Source organism: Diabrotica virgifera, chromosome 9 (assembly GCF_917563875.1).
Source record: "Diabrotica virgifera virgifera chromosome 9, PGI_DIABVI_V3a".
In the NCBI taxonomy this organism is placed as follows: domain Eukaryota; kingdom Metazoa; phylum Arthropoda; class Insecta; order Coleoptera; family Chrysomelidae; genus Diabrotica; species Diabrotica virgifera.
The window spans coordinates 51,738,542-51,759,838 of record NC_065451.1 but is presented as its reverse complement, the minus strand read 5'-3'; the positions used below and the strand labels follow the sequence as shown (position 1 = coordinate 51,759,838).

The 21,297-nt window shown below is 32.6% G+C and overlaps 1 protein-coding gene and 1 long non-coding RNA gene across 3 annotated transcripts in view; one reads left to right on the top strand and one right to left on the bottom strand.

The window, feature by feature from the left end:
* The window catches only part of LOC114327195 (ATP-binding cassette sub-family C member 4), a 167,827-nt gene that overhangs the window by 72,702 nt on the left and 73,828 nt on the right, over positions 1–21,297 (bottom strand). Inside the window, exons 3-4 of the mRNA XM_028275725.2 lie at positions 17,568–17,795; positions 6,599–7,026 (exon numbers count right to left, since the gene is read on the bottom strand). Of these exons, the coding sequence (XP_028131526.1) occupies positions 6,599–7,026; positions 17,568–17,795 (656 nt within the window). The remainder of the gene's footprint in view (positions 1–6,598; positions 7,027–17,567; positions 17,796–21,297) is intronic.
* On the top strand, positions 13,747–16,863 carry LOC126891710 (uncharacterized). Of its 2 annotated transcripts, XR_007700515.1 has the most exons (3): positions 14,016–14,482; positions 14,583–14,837; positions 15,608–16,863. It is a non-coding gene; the product is annotated as an uncharacterized LOC126891710 (long non-coding RNA). The 2 variants fall into 2 exon arrangements; XR_007700514.1 differs by having other exon boundaries at positions 13,747–14,837.

Genomic DNA, 21,297 nt, shown 5'->3' with positions numbered 1-21,297 from the left:
TTGGAAGTTTAAAATGAATGAATGGATGAATCAATATAACTATGCCGTTTCATTTTTAACGTCCAATATCTCGAAAACTAATGACTTAATCGTTACCAGTAAGGAGTATATTATTTACATAGAAAATATTGGAGAATCGAAAAATTTCGCTAAAATAGTAATTTCCTCAGTGGCGTAGAATTTGGGAAGGGTCAACCATTAACTGTCCCCTGTCGTACGCCTCTGGTGGTAGCTAGAAACTTTTATTTATCACAATTTAGTAGACTGTATAGTACTCACACTTTCTGTCAAGTATGATAAGGAGACGTCAAATAGTTTGAAAGTACTTGGTAAAAATAATTTTAAAATTTTTAAATAAAACACCCTGTAACTCAGTAAGTAGTCACATTTTATTTAAGTGATTTTAGACCAATCTTAATATTTTTAGGTATAGAATCTACAACTTAGAGACTCAACATTCGTAATGAAACTTAACCCAAAAAGGGCCCGTAGTAATATAATTCCAAGAAAAAAAAAAGAAGAGGAAAAAAAGACAAAAAAATTTGTTAATTAGTGAAAAATTCCCAGGAACCCAATTATCGAAACGGCATTTCAAAATATTTAATCCCCGCGACGCTATTAAAAAAAAACAACTTATAAACAAATTTGAATAATTTTCAAATGCCATTTTAGGGGGAAGTTTAATTGAAATTTGAATTTATCAATACATTTATCGAAAATATACATAAAAATAAAAATAAGAAGATTTAGTACAGGTTAATATTTCTTTGACAACAACCGCGTTTTTGCAATTGAAAATAGAGTAATATTTAATAAACAAATTGAATATCTCAAAAAATATTAAATATTTTTGCACCAATTTTTTTTATTAATACTGATAATATAGCGCAACTTATCCTGTAAAATGAGATATTTTATAGTGCTTATTTAAAACGCTAATAATAATTTTTTGTAAATTTGTTTTTAAAGTTTTATGTATAATTATTTAAATAAATAGGGGGCCAAATTTAATTTAGTAAGTCTTATATGAAAATGAAAGATTTACCCTTCAACTTTATAGAAAACAATCCTATAGACCTTCATTAGTAATTGGATGACCTCAGCAGTTAAAAAAGTAATTTTTATGCAAAAATGACCCCTTTTTAATTATTTAAACAATGATCCCCTTGTATGATTTGGATACTTTCTTGAAAATATCTTTTGTACCCACCTAAACTTTGATATAAAATTTGTTTCAATCTGTACGAATTTACATTTTGATTTACATGTAGTGTAATTTTATTTTACTAGACTATTACTTATCTGGGTTCTCTCATAAAAGCGATATTTGCACATATGAAGAAGTTAAATAAGGAATACTACTAAAGAACAAATTAATGTTATTTTGGGATAAAAAATTGCTAAAAAACAGAAATTCTAGCCAAAAACCAAACTAAGAATATACAATTATAGAACACTCTGTATGTTCTCTATAGAACACTCATCCACTAGTGCAGAAATATGGGTCAGAAACATGGACCATCTTCAAAATAAACGCAAATCAACTGCTCGTCTTCGAAAGAAAGATACTAAGAACAATAACGGGCGCAATCTGTAAGAATAGTATTTGGAGAAGGCGATATAATTTCGAATTGTACCAAAAGTGTAAAGAAATAGTAATTGGTAGGAGTGTTCATTAAAATAGTTAGGCTTAGATGGGCTGGACATTTGTCAAGAGCAAATGAAAATTATCCACCCAGATGAACTCTATTAGCGATACCACCAGGAAAGAGGAGTTCAAGTAGGCTAAGACTGTGATAGGGGGATGGCGTGGACCAGGACGCGAGGAAGATCGACCCAGCAAACTAACGATTGTCAATGAACAGAAACGAATGACGAAATGAATTGGGGACGGTCGAGATTTAACACTGAGGGCTGTAGGTAGAACCACTGATACTGATATTATGTCTTGTAATTAGGTTAAAGATACCACGTTGGCATTAGAATTAATGGTATGATCATAAATAACCTGAGATACGCTGATGATACAGTTCTTTTAGCCGAATCACATGAAGACCTACCGATCCTGCTTAATAAAATGACCGCAGTAAGTGAAGAATATGGACTATCGCTCAACATAAGCAATACGAAATATTTATATGATATTAGCAGAGACAACTCAGGACATTCGTGAAAGAGTAAGAGAATTCAAATACCCCCGTTCCGCCTATTGAAAGAGTAAGAGAATTCGAATACCCCTAACAACACAAAACATTCCGGGAATGTACTATCAAAGTTCTATTAATGTTTGAATGTCCTGGACATTCAAGGAACATTCGGTAAACATCTGATTAAGTTATTGGTGGAATGTTACCACAAGACATTCTATGAACATACTACCAATGTCCTATATATTAAGAGAGGCCATTTACTATTCAATTTGCATTCATTTTCAAATTTGCCGCGCGTGTATATATGTATTTAGGCAATCCAAACCACGTGACTTCTGGTTCTAGTTGGCATACAAAAAGTTACAGGTTAAAGAGGTTATGTTTGTAATATCATTTCATCTCATTGTTCATCGTCTTATTTTGTCTATTTTGGATTCATTTGGATTTCGTTTGCTTGTGAACTTTATAAACTTTACCACACTGCAAAGTGATTATTTAAGGAAATTATTATTGGAAACTCCAGATGTTTGGAGAAAGGTAGGGGAAACAATTTTTATTTACTGTTCATTTTTCTCTGATATTTATCAATATTATTTCTCTTCTTGTTTTAGATATTTATTGAAGCTGAAAATAATTGGGATTTAGATCCATATACAATTCAGTCAGAATTGGATTTTACCATAAAGTGCATTCTACCAAATTACTATTATAGATATTTATACATATCTGGTGGAGTCTCACAGCTACTACTCTAAGCAGCAGATGAAAGCATACAAAAGCCTTCAGGCACATAAATATTTTACAGCTGGATTCGTTTTTAAAGTAGGAGTAAAGTTGAAAGTCACAAGCAACAACTTCGTAAGTACCTACAAGAATATTGAGGAAATCCAGCTCCTCGATACTACTAGGCAAACTAGAAGATTGAAGAGGACAAAGCCTTTTGAACTAGTTTGAGTGATAGGTGATAGTGAAAAGCAGAGCATAATGCTTGTGTGCCTGTGTATGTTAGAATAGTGCGGTTATAAAAGCAGAGCATAGTGCTTGTGTGCCTGTTAGATTAGATAAGAGACGCTATGGGGTAAGCTCTTCATTTTAAGGAACAGTAGTAATTTAGGTTAAATTAAAATTGCTCATTGGTCAGAGTTATGACCAGATTGTAATTGTAATGTACAATTCAATACAATGAATAGTCATCGTAGTGATTATTGTGGAAAAAAATATATGACAAGATTTTGTGCAATAAAAATGTTTATATTTATCAAGGATGTATTATTTGGTATGGCCACATTCTGGTATATCGTCGGTTATGTGACAATAATTCCTATCTGCTTTTTCATTAATTTTGTAAGAGATGAAAAGCTTGTTTGGACAACCTCCTGTTTTCATATATTTTTTGACTTGTTTTGTAGTAAATTCAACTATCTATTTACTACAAAACAAGTCAAAACTTACACATGAAAACAGGAGGTGACCTTAAAAAATGTTTTTCGTCTCCTGCAAAACTCATAAAAAACATATAGGAGGTATTGTCACATCACTGACGATATATTTCAGAGAATGTCTAAAAAATATACTTTGAATGTCCTAAGAACATTCGTAGATATTCATGAAATATTTCAACAAGACATTTAGTCTAAAAAATATACTGTGAATGTTCAAAAAACATTCGTAGACCTTCATGGAATGTTCCAACAAGACATTCAAGGAATGTTTAAAATGCTGACACAGCACTTTCCTGGGACTTTCCAGGGACGTTCCTGTGCTATTGGGGACATTCCAGGAATGTTTTCAATGTCCTGTGTGTACCTTCTAGGAACATTCCTGGAATGTTTTGTGTTATTAGGGCCTACACTAAATTTACAATCAAGATGCAGTAGAAATAAATGAACCAAGACACGTTAAATGCTACTAGGATCACTCCCGAATCATAATTTACAATGTATAAACTTTGTTAATCATGATTTGGGTTTTACAATGTACATACACTGTAAATTATGATTGGAGAGTGCTCCTAGTAGCATTTAACGTGTCTTGGTTTATTTATTTCTACTGCATTTTGATTGTAAATTTAGTCTAGGTACAATCATTAATAAAAACAATGAGAGCTCTCACTCTCAAGAAATACCAATGAGAATCGAACAGGCCAGAAGCACATTTAAAAGAATAAAGAGGCTTCTCTGCTGTCGAGACTTAAACATTGAGTTAAAAATACGACTGCTGAGGCGCTATGTACTATCCGTATTATACTACAGGATGGATGCGTGGATACGGAAGATAATTGACGTGAGGAGACCAGGGCATTCGAGATGTGGATGTACCAAAGAGTGCTGAAGATCTCATGGGTAGATAGAATTACCAAAGTAGAGGTAATGATGCGTATGCATAAGGAAAGAGAAGTACTTCTAACAATTAAGAAAAGAAAACTGAGATATATGGAACATGTGATGTGAGGAGATAAATATCTAATACTCCAGGTCATTATGCAAGGAAAATCCGGGAAAAAAGATCTATAGGGAGGAGACGTAACTCATGGCTCAAGAACCTTAGGGAATGGTTTGGAATTAATAACAACAAATTATTTAGAGCCTCGATCTCAAAAGTAAAAATTGCTCTGATGATTACCAACCTTCGAAGCAGAGAAGGCACCTATAGAAGAGAATGAGGTTAAAGCACAATGGCTCAAACGGAACTTTTGAAAGGTACATATTCATTTATCTGTCAGAGTCAGAAGTATTTAAAATATTAGAGAAAACCAACCTCCAAAGTTAGATAATTTTCCTCAATATTGCCGTGGGTTATGTCACAACTCATAGAAATAACTTTTTGGGCACCCTGTAGTATTGAACTGTTGACATTCTTATTATTCTTTACAAGTTTAGTGATATTTGTGGAGAGTATTTTAAAAAACAATAAATACATTACGATTTTATATAGGTATCTCTTTTTACTTAGATACCGTAAAATGGGGTGAGATTGATCTCCCGGGGTGACATTGATCATTTGTTGTTGTATCACATATATGTAGATACAACCAGCAACAATGTAAAATTGTTTCTGGGCGTGGCACTATTCATTTTTTGGATCTTGACTATGATCAGTTCACGTCGTTGTTAGTTTTCAATTGGCATTGGGAAGAAGTTCTGTGGCTTTGAAATTAACCATAATTTTTGTCCTATTTTTATAGTTTGTGTACTTTTGATGGTAGAGGAAGAACAGAGGTAAGTTCGCTATTTCTAGTGTTATAAAATTATTTTTTATGGTTCTGTAATAATAATTTTAGGTATCTAGCATTTTAACTAACGCCAGCTTTTTTAAGATGGTGGATAATATTGAATGGGGTGACATTGATCAAGTGATCAATCTAACCCCACGTTACGTACGTTTCAGAAATTAATTTATAATTTTTGTTACAGATTTAAGAATATCAATCAAAATGGGAAGAGCGTACAAAAAACAATTAGGCAGTAGAACGTATGGCAATTTTAATGAAGAACAAGTTAATCAGGCGTTGCACGATGTATTGGAAAATGGATTATCGCGAAGAAAAGCCGCAAAAAAATACAAATTGTCCTACGGGACTTTAAATAAAAAGTACCATGGAAGGAAGATTAAGAAAATAGGTGGACAATCTGTATTCACATATGAAGAAGAAGTAGTCATGATAAATAGCATTTTAACGTGTGCAGATTGGGGATATCCTCTAAGTGCAATGGATTTGAGAATGTTCGTCAAAAGTTTTTTGGCCTTAAATCAGCAGGATCGAGGAAGATTTTCAAAATAATTGAAAATGACATATCCACTTTTCCCTTCAAGGAAGTAGTTGCCTTACTACCAGATCCGATACTTGAGACGATTTCTGATAGGATACAAAAATATCATTTTCGCGGAGAAATTAATATAAAAGAAGATGTTAAATCAAATTTTATTTTTTTATAAATTGTTCTGAATTAAATTTTTAGTTGTTAAAATATGTTTTTTTTTGTGTAAATAAAGAATAGTACAATAAAAATAGTGTGATAATTCTCACCCCGCATGATCAATCTCACCCATTTGTAAAAATTCGAAAAACTGTCTGACCGAATTAGTCAGGGTTAAGATTGATCATATTCTATTTAAAAGCACTACTGTTTCATGCTATAAAATCATCATGATCAATCTCACCCCAGTCAGGGGTTTAAGATTGATCACCCTTTTTTATGAGATAAGTGGATTTTCTTAATAATTAAAACAAAACTAGTAATAAATCACTACTCTTTAGATATTAATATAACATGTGAAGTGTTTAAATATAGAACAGTCACAAAAACGTTTAAAATATAAATCAAATAAAGTTAAAATTGATCAATCTCACCCCATTTCACGGTACCTAAAAAATTAACCCATTCGTAGTGTTTGCCTAGGTAGAAGAAGTATCTAAAACAAAAAAAATATTAAAGTATTAAACTTACTTTGAAACGGTATAAAGCTTAGTAGAAAAACGCATCCAATTAATCCGGTTGGTCCAACATAAAAATATAGCAAAATCATAACAACAACTGTTTCACAAGGTGCTAACCATACGTTATGAATGTGTTGACCTGAAAAGTCAAACCTTCCTACATCATTAGATAACAGATTTACCATTTGTCCAATTGTCGTCTCTGCTAATGATGTTTTACTTAATTTTAATGCTTTCCTATAGATCAACGCACATGATGCAACTCTAACCTTCATTCCTAAGGACATGACCAACATCTGGTAGTTATGGACGGACGTGACTTGGATGAGACTTGCTACGATTATTAAAAATGCGTTGATGTAGATTTCTGTTTGGTTGGTTGTGGCACCTGGTTGGAAATATGACACTAGTCTGGAGATCAACATTGGTTGTGCAATTCTGTAAAAAGAACATATTTTTTAATTAACTAGATTGTCAAGACTAATAAATAACGATGATAATACTGTGTTATAATACGTCGGTCAATAAGTCCCGGGCTTAACTAGTAAAAAAACAGTTTTTTGCAAAAATTATTCTACTTCCATCAAAATATCCTCCTTTAGCTGTTATAACACCACGAATGGGAGCCATTTATATGTAACACGCCTATTAGGTCTGGATGCCGCGTATGAAAAAAAAGTTGATTAATAGCAAGCTGAAAATTTGTTAATAGCTTAAGGGTGTCCAGTCGGATAAACTTTGATATATGGGAACACTGGAACAGGGGCAGTTTTAATTTTGGAAAGGGTTAAAAATTTGGAACGGCCAGACCACGAAAACGGCACATTTATTTTGTCCGACAGAATAGACTTAAACTCTCCCAACAGAGATTAAACTCTCATGCAAAAATCAGACTGCTATTTATCACCAAATGGGCGTTTTAATGAGTGGAACATGTAGAATATGTCAAATGACAGGAATTATGACAGGTGATAAATAGCAGTCTGATTTTTGCATGAGAGTTTAATCTCTGTTCGGAGAGTTTAAGTCTATTCTGTCGGACAAAATAAATGTACCGTTTTCGTGGTCTGACCGTTCCAAATTTTTAACCTGTTCCACAATTAAAACTGCCCCTGTTCCAGTGTTCCCATATATCAAAGTTTATTCGACTAGACACCCTTAAGCTATTAACAAATTTTTAGCTTGCTATTAATCAACTTTTTTTTCATACGCGGGATCCAGACCTATATGGATAACTAAGGCAAAAAAAAATATTATGTAACACGACAAATTAAACAAAACATAAAAATATACGGTAGCTCTAATTCTTCAGAGACCTGGGGGATGGATTATTAATAGATTTTAAAAAAATATGATAGAAACTCAAATGCTCGGGGCACAATAATTAAAAGAAGAAGATACAGTATATGCTAGAGCGGCAGTCAACAGGGTCCGCATTTCCATGATGATTTCCAACCTTTGATAGAAGATGGAACTTAAAGAAGAAAAAGTATATGCTTACTTGTAAAAAAATATAAAACTAAGAAAGCCGGCCACTTGAAATATTTGTACTTACCGTAAATACTCTCATGCATACTCATTACTTTATAAGATGGATAGAGATCGGTAAAGAAAATCTAATAATTAAACATAATTCTTACTTTATTGAAAAAAAAATTAGCAAAGTTGTTATCAAGAAAAAAGTCCTTAATCTTTTTATTGATTTGCTAGAAAACGTAAATTTCAACAATTAAAAATAGCGCAAGTAGGTACCTTGTTGTTTTCTTTATCCGGGGGTGTTCCATAGTCCATGCGGCAGTTAACGTGTTAAACGATTCCCTTGATGATACGGCTCATTTGTTGTCACGGCACATAACGACACTCATTTTGACAGATAAAGTAAAGCTATTAATTATATTTGAGACGAAATTCCATTGTTCGTCTATTTTATTCAACACTTGGATACCAGATTGTATTCAACATTTGGATACTATTGTTATAATTATTATTATTATTGATTAAACTCAATTTAAAGAAAACGAAAAGCTTTTCGACAAAATAAAATCAAATTTAGATCAGTTTAATCCATTACTAGAATTTGTTATTTGATTGATATTTGAATATATGACTACAGTACAACCTGCCACATCCGGATCAATGTGGCGACAGACCGATCCGGATATGAAAAAATCCGGATATCAAGACCACTTCTTTTATAATCTCTGAAACGTTTTCTCCTTCATAAATTCTAATAATCAACGCCGTCAATAACTTTCGTCGATAGACACGTTTTATAGATTCTATAATACCTCGATTTCGCCATTTTTTAGTTCTTTTGGGTCGGGATGAGAGGGTATGTTGTCCAACAGCAGGACTGCCTTTCTCGGTAGATTTCGGTAGATGCGGACGGCAGAACCGTCCGAATATGGGGAGGTCCGGACATGATAGGTCCGGATATGGCAGGTTGTACTGTATATTCCAGATGAAGACCTTCATGAAGACTTGTTTACTGAGAAAATAATAGCTTCTTATCCTCTTTATCGTTCGTAAAATAAACATTCCATAGTTTTTACTGTCTCCAAAAGCAATTACGGATTCCTTATCGAACAATTTGTGGCTAAAATCCTTTTGTCGGTCCAAAATAATATAAACACTAAAAATAAAAAAAAAAATAGTAAATCGTTTATAAAAGGTATATATTTAAATTCCCTAAAAAGGGCTACATCACAATCACATAACTAGTTTCCGACTGGTTTACCAGTCAACTTCAGTGCTTACGTGAAGTTTACATGCTAACCACCAAGATATAGTTTAACAAAAATATGTGGGTCAAAGCCCTGTATAAGTGGTCCGTTGAGGAAACATCAGTTAAAAATGCCAATTAACCTTCCGATGACCAACCTTTTTTTGTTACACGGATGACCAAGGGGGGAAAATGACCCCAGGTCAAAAATGACAATGAACAAAAAAATGAAGTTTTTTTTTAATTTTTTTTTGTTAATTTTTTTTTATTTTTTTTTATGGCATGGACTTTATGTCATTCAGCTAGTCACAACATGAGTATTAGTGTCATGTGTAGTGTGTATGTTGAGTAAGTGCCTTGTTACTTTGCAGTAAGTCAACCTCATTAGCGTAAAACTACTTGGAATTACACATAATAGACGCTATTTTACTTAACATCAACTTCAGAATATATTTTTTATTCCTAAAATATAGGAATTTTTTTTATTTCAAAATATGAGGATATCTAGAATGATATGAAAGTCAAATAAAAAAATTATGAGTTTAAAATTGAAAATACTTTTGAATTTATTAAAGAAAAACATACGCTGGGGTCACTTTTTCCCCCGCTTGGTTATCCGAAGGTTAAAGCATGGATGTTCACCTAAACTATTTTAAAATTATGCCCCAGGTAACATCTGAGCTGTGGTGTGACTAGATTACATGGTGAAAGTCTGGTAGCAAATGACATTTGCTAGACACACATTTAGTCATTTGCTACCAGATTTTCACCATGTAATTTAGTCACACCACAGCTCAGATGTTACCTGGGGCATAATTTTAAAATAGTTTAAACATCCACGCTCTAATTGGCATTTTTAACTGATGTTTCCTTAACGGACCACTTATGACCCACATATTTTTGTTAAACTATATCTTGGTGGTTAGCATGTAAACTTCACGTAAGCACTGATGATGACTGGTAAACCAGTCGAAAACTAGTTATGTGATTGTGATGTAGCCCCTTTTAGGGATTTTAAATATATACCTTTTATAAAGGATTTACTATTTTTTGTATTACATGGTATACAGCCAACTACAGGAAAACTTTTTCCTTGTGGATTTTTATAAACACTTCTGTCGATGATGGATCCAATATTGTGAGAAACGAAAAAATGAATAACTCTCCAAAAAAACACCGCCCAACTAACGAATTACGTAATACACACTACAATTTCTGAAGCGGATTTAGAATACAGGGTTGATCGAAAATACTAATGATTTTTGTACCGTTTCACTGTTATACAATCATTCCAACGATTTAGATAGTACCTAAGCCTTCCGTATGTTGGTGATCAGCATGGTTAGCCTAACTTTGCTTGCTGCTATTCGTAATAGTTCGGTTGTCGATATATGGAACCCCTTTTTCAGGTTTTGAAGCCAAGGTATTCTTCTTCTCCCTGGTCCTCTCTTTCCAAATACCTTACCTGAAGAATGAGTTGCAACAAGCCATACATATGTTCATTCGTCATAAAATGGCCAATATATTCTATGTTGCTCTGTTTGATGGTGTTAATTATCTCGCATTCCTTGTCCACTCTACGAAGAACCTCAAAATTAGTCACACAATCCACTTACGAAATTATTAAATTGTGTTTGTAACACCACATCTCGAATGCCTCGAGGTTTCTTAGAGAAGCTTCGCAAAGTGTCCAGGCCTCTACTCCGTATAACAACGTAGAAAATATGTAACATTTGATTCGTCGTTTTAACTTCATAATATGGTGCTACTTATTATGACTGGTTTGTAGTTTACGTTGTTCGTATTTCGCCTAAAAACTTTTAAACTTTTGTTTTCTTGAAATAATTTAGATATCTCTCTTTTATTGTTTTCGCTTAAGTCTTTTCTTTATTTAGTTTCTTCAGTCTTGTGTAGTTGGAGTCGTATTTTTCCGTCAGCGGTCTTTTTACGTATTAGCTGATTACTTTTGATTCTTCTTTATGAGTCACGATGGTGAGGAATCACTACCTTTCCTTTTTGTTAGTGCCTTTGTTATGCACAGTCGTAACCAGGATGATCCTAAGGGGGGGTTACAACTACTGGAAAGGGGGGGTTACAACTACTGGAAGGTCTCTGAGAGGTATGGTGTTAAGCATATAGAGCTCAAAGTACATCCCAATGGGGGGTTATAACCCCCAAAATCCCCCTGGTTACGCCTATGTCGTTATGACATTATTTGCTTTTTCAATATCTTCTATTTCATTTTCTAAGTTTATTTTGTTAGTGTATTTTCATATAGGTCGTGGTTTTCTGTGAAATCCATTAGTTCTTTTGTGTTTTTAAGATCATCTTGGTTGTTTCTAATTTGACATTTAATTGTTTCTTGGCTCGCATTAATCTGTGGTCGCTTCTTATCAAAAATTTGTTAACTAAGTACTTCAATGTCTTTAATTATTTCTTTTCTGTTCGTTATGATAAAATATTTCTCACTTTTGACACTGCCATCTCAATCTGGGCTTATCCATATCCATTTACGCTGAGGCTTTCTATCGAAAAAAAGAGTTCATCGTCAATAAATTTTCCTGGTGTAAAAAGTTGAGCAGTCTTGATCTCGTGCATTTCTTTTGCAATATCCATATTTTCTCATTGCTACTTCTGCATCATCTTGTTTGAAGACCATGTTCTCCTTAAAGGTGCTCATATTTATTATTGTGTAAGAAGCTGGTGTAGCATATGTTGCTGTAATGTTCATTCCATGCTAACTTTAGTGTCAGTGTCAGCTATCTCTTGCAACGTCAGTTTGTGGTTTTCCGGACCTCTCAGCATCATTGGTGACGATACGGCCACGTTTGAATTTAGTAAACCATCGTTTAATGGTTGTAATCGATGGAGCATAGCCAAGTAGCACCGAACGGGTTTATTAAGTCTTTTAAGGATGCTTTAAAACTGTAGAATAAAATTAAAATTAAAACCATTTGGTTTTTAAATACACCTTTAGGTTGCAATAAAACAGCTTTCAGCATAAAAGGGGCCAACTCTGAAGGAGGTCAATAAAACCAAAAATAAAAACCTTCTTAAAACTTTGTTTTCTTAAGCAACTGGTTTTAAAGCTGCTGTGAAGGTTTTTTTAAAATCATGTTAAAAGACACTTTAAGTGCTGGCAGTTTTATAGCGAATTTAAAAAGGGTTTTTAAATGGAGACTTTTAAAGACAATTTACCATATTAAATAATTATTTAAACCCATATACTTCCATATAGGCCAACAAATTTTTACATGTCTTATGATAGGTAGGTAATATTTGTAACCATAAAATAATAAAAAGTGCTTGGTTATTTCGGACTGTCAAGATAGAAAAACACTTGGGCACCCAACTTTATTGGTGATGTTAACAAAAATAGATCTAAATAACTCAGGGGCCCTAAAATTTATGACTTTTGGCAGTTAAAAACTAAAAATAAATAAAATAATTAAATCCGAAAGATATTAATTTGAAAGAAAAATAATTTTATCTACAATTTTAATGTTTTACCGTTAAAATAAATCGAATTAATGTTTTTAAGTCGCTTATTTATAATTTTTATGTAAGCCTTATATTGTAATCTATCATGGCTTTCAGCATCTCCAGAAAGCAATATGGCCGAAATCCAAATAAAACTATTTAGTCTATCGACAGAGAATGGTTAAGATCGAATGGTTTTATTTTATACTTTTCCAAGAGCATATATCCTACATAAAAGCAGGTTGCCTTGGAATTAAAACCGTTTAGTTTTAATGCTGCTGTCAATAATGCCACTCAGTTTTAATGTGAATCTAACCTAAAACCGAGGGGTCGTAGTGCGGTGTGTGTTGTATTTTTTTTAAATGACCAGTTCATTTATATTGTAAGTACTTGCGACTTATTTCTTCCATACTAACTGTACTTCCACTTTTTACAACACACTACACCACTGTTTCACTCTAAAACTAATAAATGACCATTTTGGACATGAAAGAAGAGGGGATGACTTTAGTTTTATTGTTTATAACAAGAAGCATAGTTTAGTCTTTACGATAACCAAATTGATTCAGTTAAGAGCGTTTGGTTTTAATATAGCCTACTAATTGCTTTTAAGAAAGCAACTTTAAAGAAAACTAAACAAATAGTTTTAAGGCATATGTTTTACTGACATATTAGTCTTGAGATCAAGTAGTTTTAATAATAGGTTTTATTAGTCATATCAGGAGAATCTCTAAAACTGCAATAAAACTAAAAGGTCACAAACTAGAATCTAATAAAACCAAACAGTCCGGAGGTTCATCATAAAACTGATTAGTTTTAAAGTAAACTGAGAATATACCATTTTAAAACTACAATAAGACAAATTATCTATTGAGATTAATTAGTCTCAATTAATACTCTTATTAGATACTTTAAAACTAGTGACAAATGCTTAATAGTTTTAAAGTTTTGGCAGTATATATACAAGGTAACTTTAAAACCATTATCTTCTTGTTTACCACAATAAAACCTTTATAAACCTTAAATAAAACTAAAATGTTTTTATTGTGCTACTTGGGCAGTCTCGGTAACACTTTTGAACAGCTGCTCAGTACTGAATTTGGACGGTATTCTTTCAAAAATAACGACACTTCAAACACTTTAACTCGCTAAATAATAATTCGAATAATATGAAATTTTGACAGTATCTTTTTGAAGGTTAGCACTGCCGAAAATTCAAGTGGAAAATTCATTAGAGTCGCCATCTCATGGTTACCCAGGCAACCAAGTGACGTCAACAACGTCGAGGAAACGTCAGTATTTGGTGGAATATATACACGTAGTTGAACATTACGTCATATCGACGTCTTTTGTAGGTGATTTTAAATACGTAAGATTAATGACGTTAAAATACGTTTAAAAGACGTTTTCATTTCAGCCAGCCTAAGTCTGACGTCACAAAATTGGGAGGAGCTTGGAGCTTAAAAGTTACAAAACTAGGGTTATGTTTGTATCATTGTTGTCGTTTGTCGTTTCATTTCATTGTTTGTTTGTCCTAGTATTTTGCCTTTTTTGGATTCATTTGGATTTTGTTGGCTGTTTTGTGTGTATTTTTTAATACTTCTGTTTGTCATTTGTAAATTTAATTTACCACAATGCAAAGTGATTATTTAAGGAAATTATTAATGGAAACTCCGCAGATGTTTTAGAAAGGTAGGCGAAACAATTTTTTATTTACTATTCATTTTTCCCTGATATTTATCAATAATGATGAATTTTGCAAGCAATAACATTATTTCTTTTCTTGTTTTAGATATTCATTGAAGCTGAAAATAATTGGAGATTTAGATCCATATACATACAATTCAGTCATCAGAATTGGATTTTACAGTGCATTCCATCAATTACTGTTATAATGCTATTATAGATAGACTGGTAGAGTCTCACAGTTACTGCTTTAAGCAGCAGATGAAAGCATACAAAAGCCTTCAGGCACATAAAAGCCTTCACAACTGGATTTGTTTTGAAACATTGATGTTTTGATGATTTCTATATTATTGTTGGAAAGGTAAGTCTTTATTTTATTTATTCACCATTAAGAAATATATGGATAACAGTATTAGTGTCTTTCGGATAAATGGGTTTTAAATATTAGATTTATTTACGTTTATATATCTGTATGAAACCAGACATATTGTCCTAATTTGTAAACTGTGTAACTCCATATTTCTCTGAAAATGAGTTATTACTGCCATTTATTTGAAAAAATCCCTACTCGTTTAAAAAAGGATGCACATGCATATTTTTACCAGAAGAGTAAATAGTGACATCTTGGTATACACTGTATCTCCCTTGCAGCAAATTTAGTACGAAAAATATGTATCTCCCCATTTTGTCATACCACACGATTGACCTCACTGTTTAGAAAGTGATATTTTCAAGAAAGAGTTGGTGGTAAATAATATCAATACACTCATTAAACAATATAGGTACAAATGTTAGTACCTATCTATAAAATATTCCATTTTAGCATTCTATCTTTTAAAATGGGAGATACATAGTATTCGCATTAGTCATATTTAGAGAAATAATTTTTTGTGCCTCTGTAAAATTTGGATAAATGGAGTTACACAGTTTACAGATTAGGTCGACGACATGTAATTGCTATGATAGAAAAGAGAATAATAAACAGTCATGATCGTTTGTTCTAAAATTATACCTATTATATGAATGTCTGATTTTAAAATATTCTCAATCATTGTAAAGAACGCAAATACTCGAATGAAAATAAATTTTTGTACTTGAAGCATTCCCACAAAGATAAAATATTTTTTTTAGGTGAAGCATTCCCAACAAGCTAATGCTAAACCGCTAGATGCTTCGGTGAATAGCCAGTTCCAATGGCATAGCAAATGCACATTGTATGTGTATGGCCAGTAATAGTGAAATTTGCAGCCATATTGCAGCAATCTTATTTGCAGCTGAGTATGCCCACAGCAAGACAGAAGAAGAAGAACCCAATGCATTTACAGATGTTACAGCTATGTACATTCTCTGGTGAAAAACTAATGAGTTTTCAAGCTGTTCGGTCAGAGTGCTTGTTGCGCTCTCTAAACGAACTGAAATATAAGACGGCTTAGGCTTCATGTTGCAGTGATATGAAAATGGTTAGTCATTTTTAATTATAATGTACTTCTTCATCATGAGTATTTATGTATAGGGCTTTTCATTCACAGTCATTTGTTTCGAGCTTCTGTCATGTGTCACATAATATTAATATTATATCTACGTCATACGTTATTGGTATATATCAATGATACACACCAAAGACATATGGCATAGTTATATTAATATTATGTGACACATGACAGATGCTCGAAACAAATGACAGTCGATAAAAAGCCCTATTAGTCTTTTAAGTGTGTATTATCAGATATCACATGTAAATTGTTTTTATCATGTTAATTTGGTCATTACAGTCCCTTAATCAAGAAATATATTTTTCAGGTGTCTGTGGATCTTTTTGTATGCAAAAATTTGTAATAATTATTTGAAATCATTTTGAGGATTATTAGAGTATGGAAATATATGTGAGAACACATACTATTATAGTTTTGTCCTATTTTTTATCATTCAATAGTCTTCTTAAAATTTATAAATATAAAGCAGATAGTTTTCATTGAAATTCAATATATTGGGTCTTATTTGTATGTATTCATTTTTGACTAAAGGTACGATTCCGATAACGACTGCAGACAGCAACTGCAAACATCAGTTGCAGTTCTCGGCGTTATGGACGTTACTACTTTGCACTATTTATCTGTATGAGACTTATTCCGACATCTGACTGCAACTGCTGTCTGGCAGAACGTCAGTTGCTAATAATTATGCAAATTATTAGTGCAAAATAATGACGTCTGTCATGGTGACAACTGTAACTGCCATCTGCAGTCGTTGTCGGAATCGTACCTTTAAAGTGTGTGGTATAATTATAATAATTATATATATTATATAACTTAAATGGTTTAAACTTAAGTTTGTTATTACATTGTGACTTAAATGTTTAATTTGTTAATAAATGATTTATTAGTTTATATGTTGTTTCACTTTTGACACAGTAAATACTTATAATATAAAAAGTGAAAATTCTATGTATGTTATATATGTTGCATTGAGGATATTATAATTCTATGCATTTTAACAAACCTTCCATTTGGTTTTACTTAAATGGAAAAATTGCAATACTAACAATGCCCATACGAATAATTGAATGGGCCTGCCGAATAACGTTGTAAGCGCCACATGGTTTGTTTTTGAGAAGTCAAAGAAAGAGTTTTAATAATGTGCTGATGGTGAGTTTATACATTTTAAGGGTTAGTAATACAGTTTTTAAATACAAAATACAAACTGTATTACTCACCTTTAAAATGTATAAACTCACCATTATCACAATATAAAACTTTTTCTTTGACTTCTCAAAAACAAACCATGTGGTGGACCCATTCAATTATTGTGTATTTCTAAAACCATAAAATGAAAATTAAATCTAAAAAACGACGCAAAATCGACGTAAAAACTACGTTTTTCATATCACGTATTTAAAACGTGATAAAAATGACGTGATTTATGGTGGGACATATTCACGTGATCTTCGACGTCGAAAAAACGTGATAAACTGACGTCGTTTGGTGATAATAATGACGTTTTTTCAACGTTTTTTAAACGTTATTTGGTTGCCTGGGTACATGGTTAGGCTGGGACTTATTGACCGATGTATTACATAATAAGCGAAACTTACTTTATAAAATCTGAAAACATATTAAAAAAGGCATAATAAAATAATTCTAGCCTAAATACTACAAAAAGGGCCCATAAAAAAGACGGCTTCGATTTTTTAAGTTCGTTTTTCCATGCTACTACTAATTGATCTGCTAAATATCTGGATTGTTGGGAATGTCTAGTTTGGTACATATCATTTTCATCTAAATCTTTCCTTAATCCTTTAGAGAGAAATCCTGGTAACCAGCTGAAAAGAAAAAGAAAATATTAACATTGCTCGGAAAATCCTTTTTTTATAGCTATTATACAGTGTGTCAATTTAAAGTTGTCACCCTCTATAATTTGGTCCATATGGAAAATCTAAAAATAAACAAAAAAACACGTCAGATTTATTTGTGAGGAGGGGGACATTTTGTAGACCAATCTTCAACTAAATTACATCAACCCTCTAGAGGGAGCTAACACAACCATCAAAATCTTTAATGGAAAGGGGGTTGAGTGACACCTTATTTTAAAGGTCGTTCAATTACCTTTTCAAAATTACCGCAAGCACTACATTTTTTCAGTACTTTTGAAAAAATTAAGTAAAATCGTATAGTCCAGTCGTGATAGAATTTGAGCTTGTATGCCGAGCTGTCAAAAATTTTATTTCTCTAATATTTAGGAGCGGTCAATAGTAGTCTGAATTCCTCTATTCCGTTAGCTACTATCTTGATTTTAAAGTTTTTGCTCAATATCTCCGTCATTTTCAACTTTAAAACGAAAAGTGTGAGGACTGATTTTTGTCGAAAAGTTGACAGGCTTTGGATGCAAAAAGTTTATTTTAAGTTGATGGCAGTAAAAAAAACATAATACTTATATTGCATAATACTTAAATTATTATAATAATTTATAATAATTACATACTATTATGCTTAAAAGCATAATACTTAGAATACTTAGATTGTCTATATGAGTGGCATATTTCTGTTACATTCATTAAACGACGTGAAAGCTTCAACCTCCGCAGAACCAGTGGATATTGTAATATTCTTCCACCTGATTCAGTCGATCAAGATACTGAAAGTGACGAGGACACTATTGACGATCATGTGTTAGATATTCTTGATGTATCCGACGGAGTACCAGGTAAAGCAGAAACGTATGTTCATGAGGCTTAAGGCGGTAATAGGGAAAAAAAATAAATTGTGACGATAATATCGTCTAGAGTACGCCAATGAATTAAGTAAAACGTATTTTTGTACCGTCTTCGACGATATAAAAGTCGGATCGAAAAGCCTATTTGATTATTATTCTTGGAGCGTTGATCGAAGAATAATAAACAACAGCGAGGTATAGGAGGTGAGTTTATGTAGGTAGTAGTTCCCGACCATTTTCCGCTGTCGTTTTGGAGAGCTGAGCGAATCCGACAGTTTTCCTCTTACCTATTCTTTTACCTATTAGTATGGTATAGTTACCCAAACCCAGACATCCAAAGTGAAAGTTATCCTTCAACACCAAATTGTTCTATATGGTCCACATAATGTTCAGAAAAAAGTCACACCATTTTGAGCGTCAGGTTTGGGGAGGGAGAGGGGGGAGAAATCTGCAAATTCGTAGTTTTTTACGTTTTTCGTCAATATTTCTAAAACTAAGCGGTTTAGCATGAACAACCCTTTACACAAATTTGTTCTACATTAAATTTGAAATAAAAAAGGCCCTATGCATAACCCTTCTAAAATGAACGGTTTCAAAGTTACGGTGGTAGTATAGTATAATTGGTCCAAAAAAAGGCCTAACCCAGACATCCAAAGTAAAAGTTTTCCTTCAACACCACATTGTTTTATATGGTCCACATATTGTTCAGTAAAAAGTTACACCATTTTGAGCGTCCGGTTTGGGGGGGAGATGGGGGAGAAGTCGGTAAATTAGTAGTTTTTTTTAAGTTTTTCGTCAATATTACTAAAACTATGCTTTAGCGTAAACATTGGTCTATACAAAAATGTTTTACATAAAATTTAAAACAAAAAAGGTTTTATACATAATTGTTATAAAATCAACGGTTCCAGTGTTACGGAGGATGAAAAGTGGAGGTTTTCGATACTTTTTATATTATCCGATTTCTCCCCCCTCTCCTCCCCCCAAACCCGACGCTCAAAATGGTGTGACTTTATTCTGAACATTATGTGGACCATATAGAACAATTTGGTGTTGAAGGATAACTTTCACTTTGGATGTCTGGGTTTTTGGTATAGTTATATCATAAATATTGCCCAAAAAATATAAAAAGTATCGAAAACCTCGACTTTTCACCCTCCGTAACTCTGGAACTGTTGATTTTATAACAATTCTGTATAAACATTTTTTGTTTTAAATTTTATGTAGAACATTTTTGTATATAACATTATTTACGCTAAAGCATAGTTTTAGAAATATTGACGAAAAACGTAAAAAAACTACTAATTTACCGGCTTCTCTCCCATCTCCCTCCCAAACCGGACGCTCAAAGTGGTGTAACTTTTTACTGAACAATATGTGGACCATATAGCACATTTTGGTGATGGAGGAAAACTTTTACTTTGGATGTTTGGGTTAGGCCTTTTTTGGACCAGTTATACTATACTACCTCCGTAACTTTGAAACCATTCATTTTAGAAAGATTATGCATAGGGCCTTTTTTATTTCAAATTTAATGTAGAACAATTTTGTATAGAAGGTTGTTCATGCTAAACCGCATAGTTTTAGAAATATTGGCGAAAAACTTAAAAAAACTACGAATTTACCGATTTCTCCCCCTCTCCCCGCCCCCAAACCCGACGCTCAAAATGGTGTGACTTTTTTCTGGACATTGTGTGAAACATATAGAACAATTTGGTGTCGAAGGATAACTTTCACTTTGGATGTCTGGGTTATGCCATCTTTTGGATCAACTATACTATACTATATCCTTATACGAGCGTTGATCTTATATCCCTAATATGTCTTTTCATCTGACGAGCTGAGCGAGATTCCCTTTCTTCCCTTTCCTTATACATTCATGTCGTATTAATAAAAGCAATTCCTATTTCACGAGATCGTCAAAATCATTCATTCATGTACAAAATATCGTCACATCGGCCTGAACAGAAAGCTCGATGCGTAGATTATAAATATACCGAAATTATATTATACATATAACGAAATTAACCAGTAATGGTTTGATTCCAAATAAAAATGTCTTAAAAAGCGAACTCTTTTCTTCGACTGATTTAGTTACCTGGAGCAACAACGCAACGACCTTGTTACAAAATATAGGTTTAACGTAAATGGGAAAAGAGTGAGAAGGTGGGAATTCAATCTCAAGCTTCCATACTAGTTCATGTTCAATATTTTTTTTATTAAAAGCTAATCATACCTGCTTTTAAATCTCATATTTCTTAAAAATTTCAATATAATTTCAAAGTTGTCCTAATTAAATTATCTGCCCAAAAAATTGAAATGCACCATTTAACTTAGTTTTTTGTGCTCTTTATATGTAAACAGATTTTGAAAATTTCAATATACAAGGTTTTGGTTCAAGGTCGCAATTGCTTTATATTTTTTGTTAATCCGGACCTGGATTTTCCTTGTGATTAGTAAGTGGGTCGTTTGAGTTCTGAATGAGACATATGTGTACCAAATATTAAAAAAATATACACGGTGGTTCTACAGTTAGGGATTCAGAAAGATACGAGTGAAATCGATAAGACACATAGTATGTAACTTAGTTATAAAAATTATTAGAGCCAATA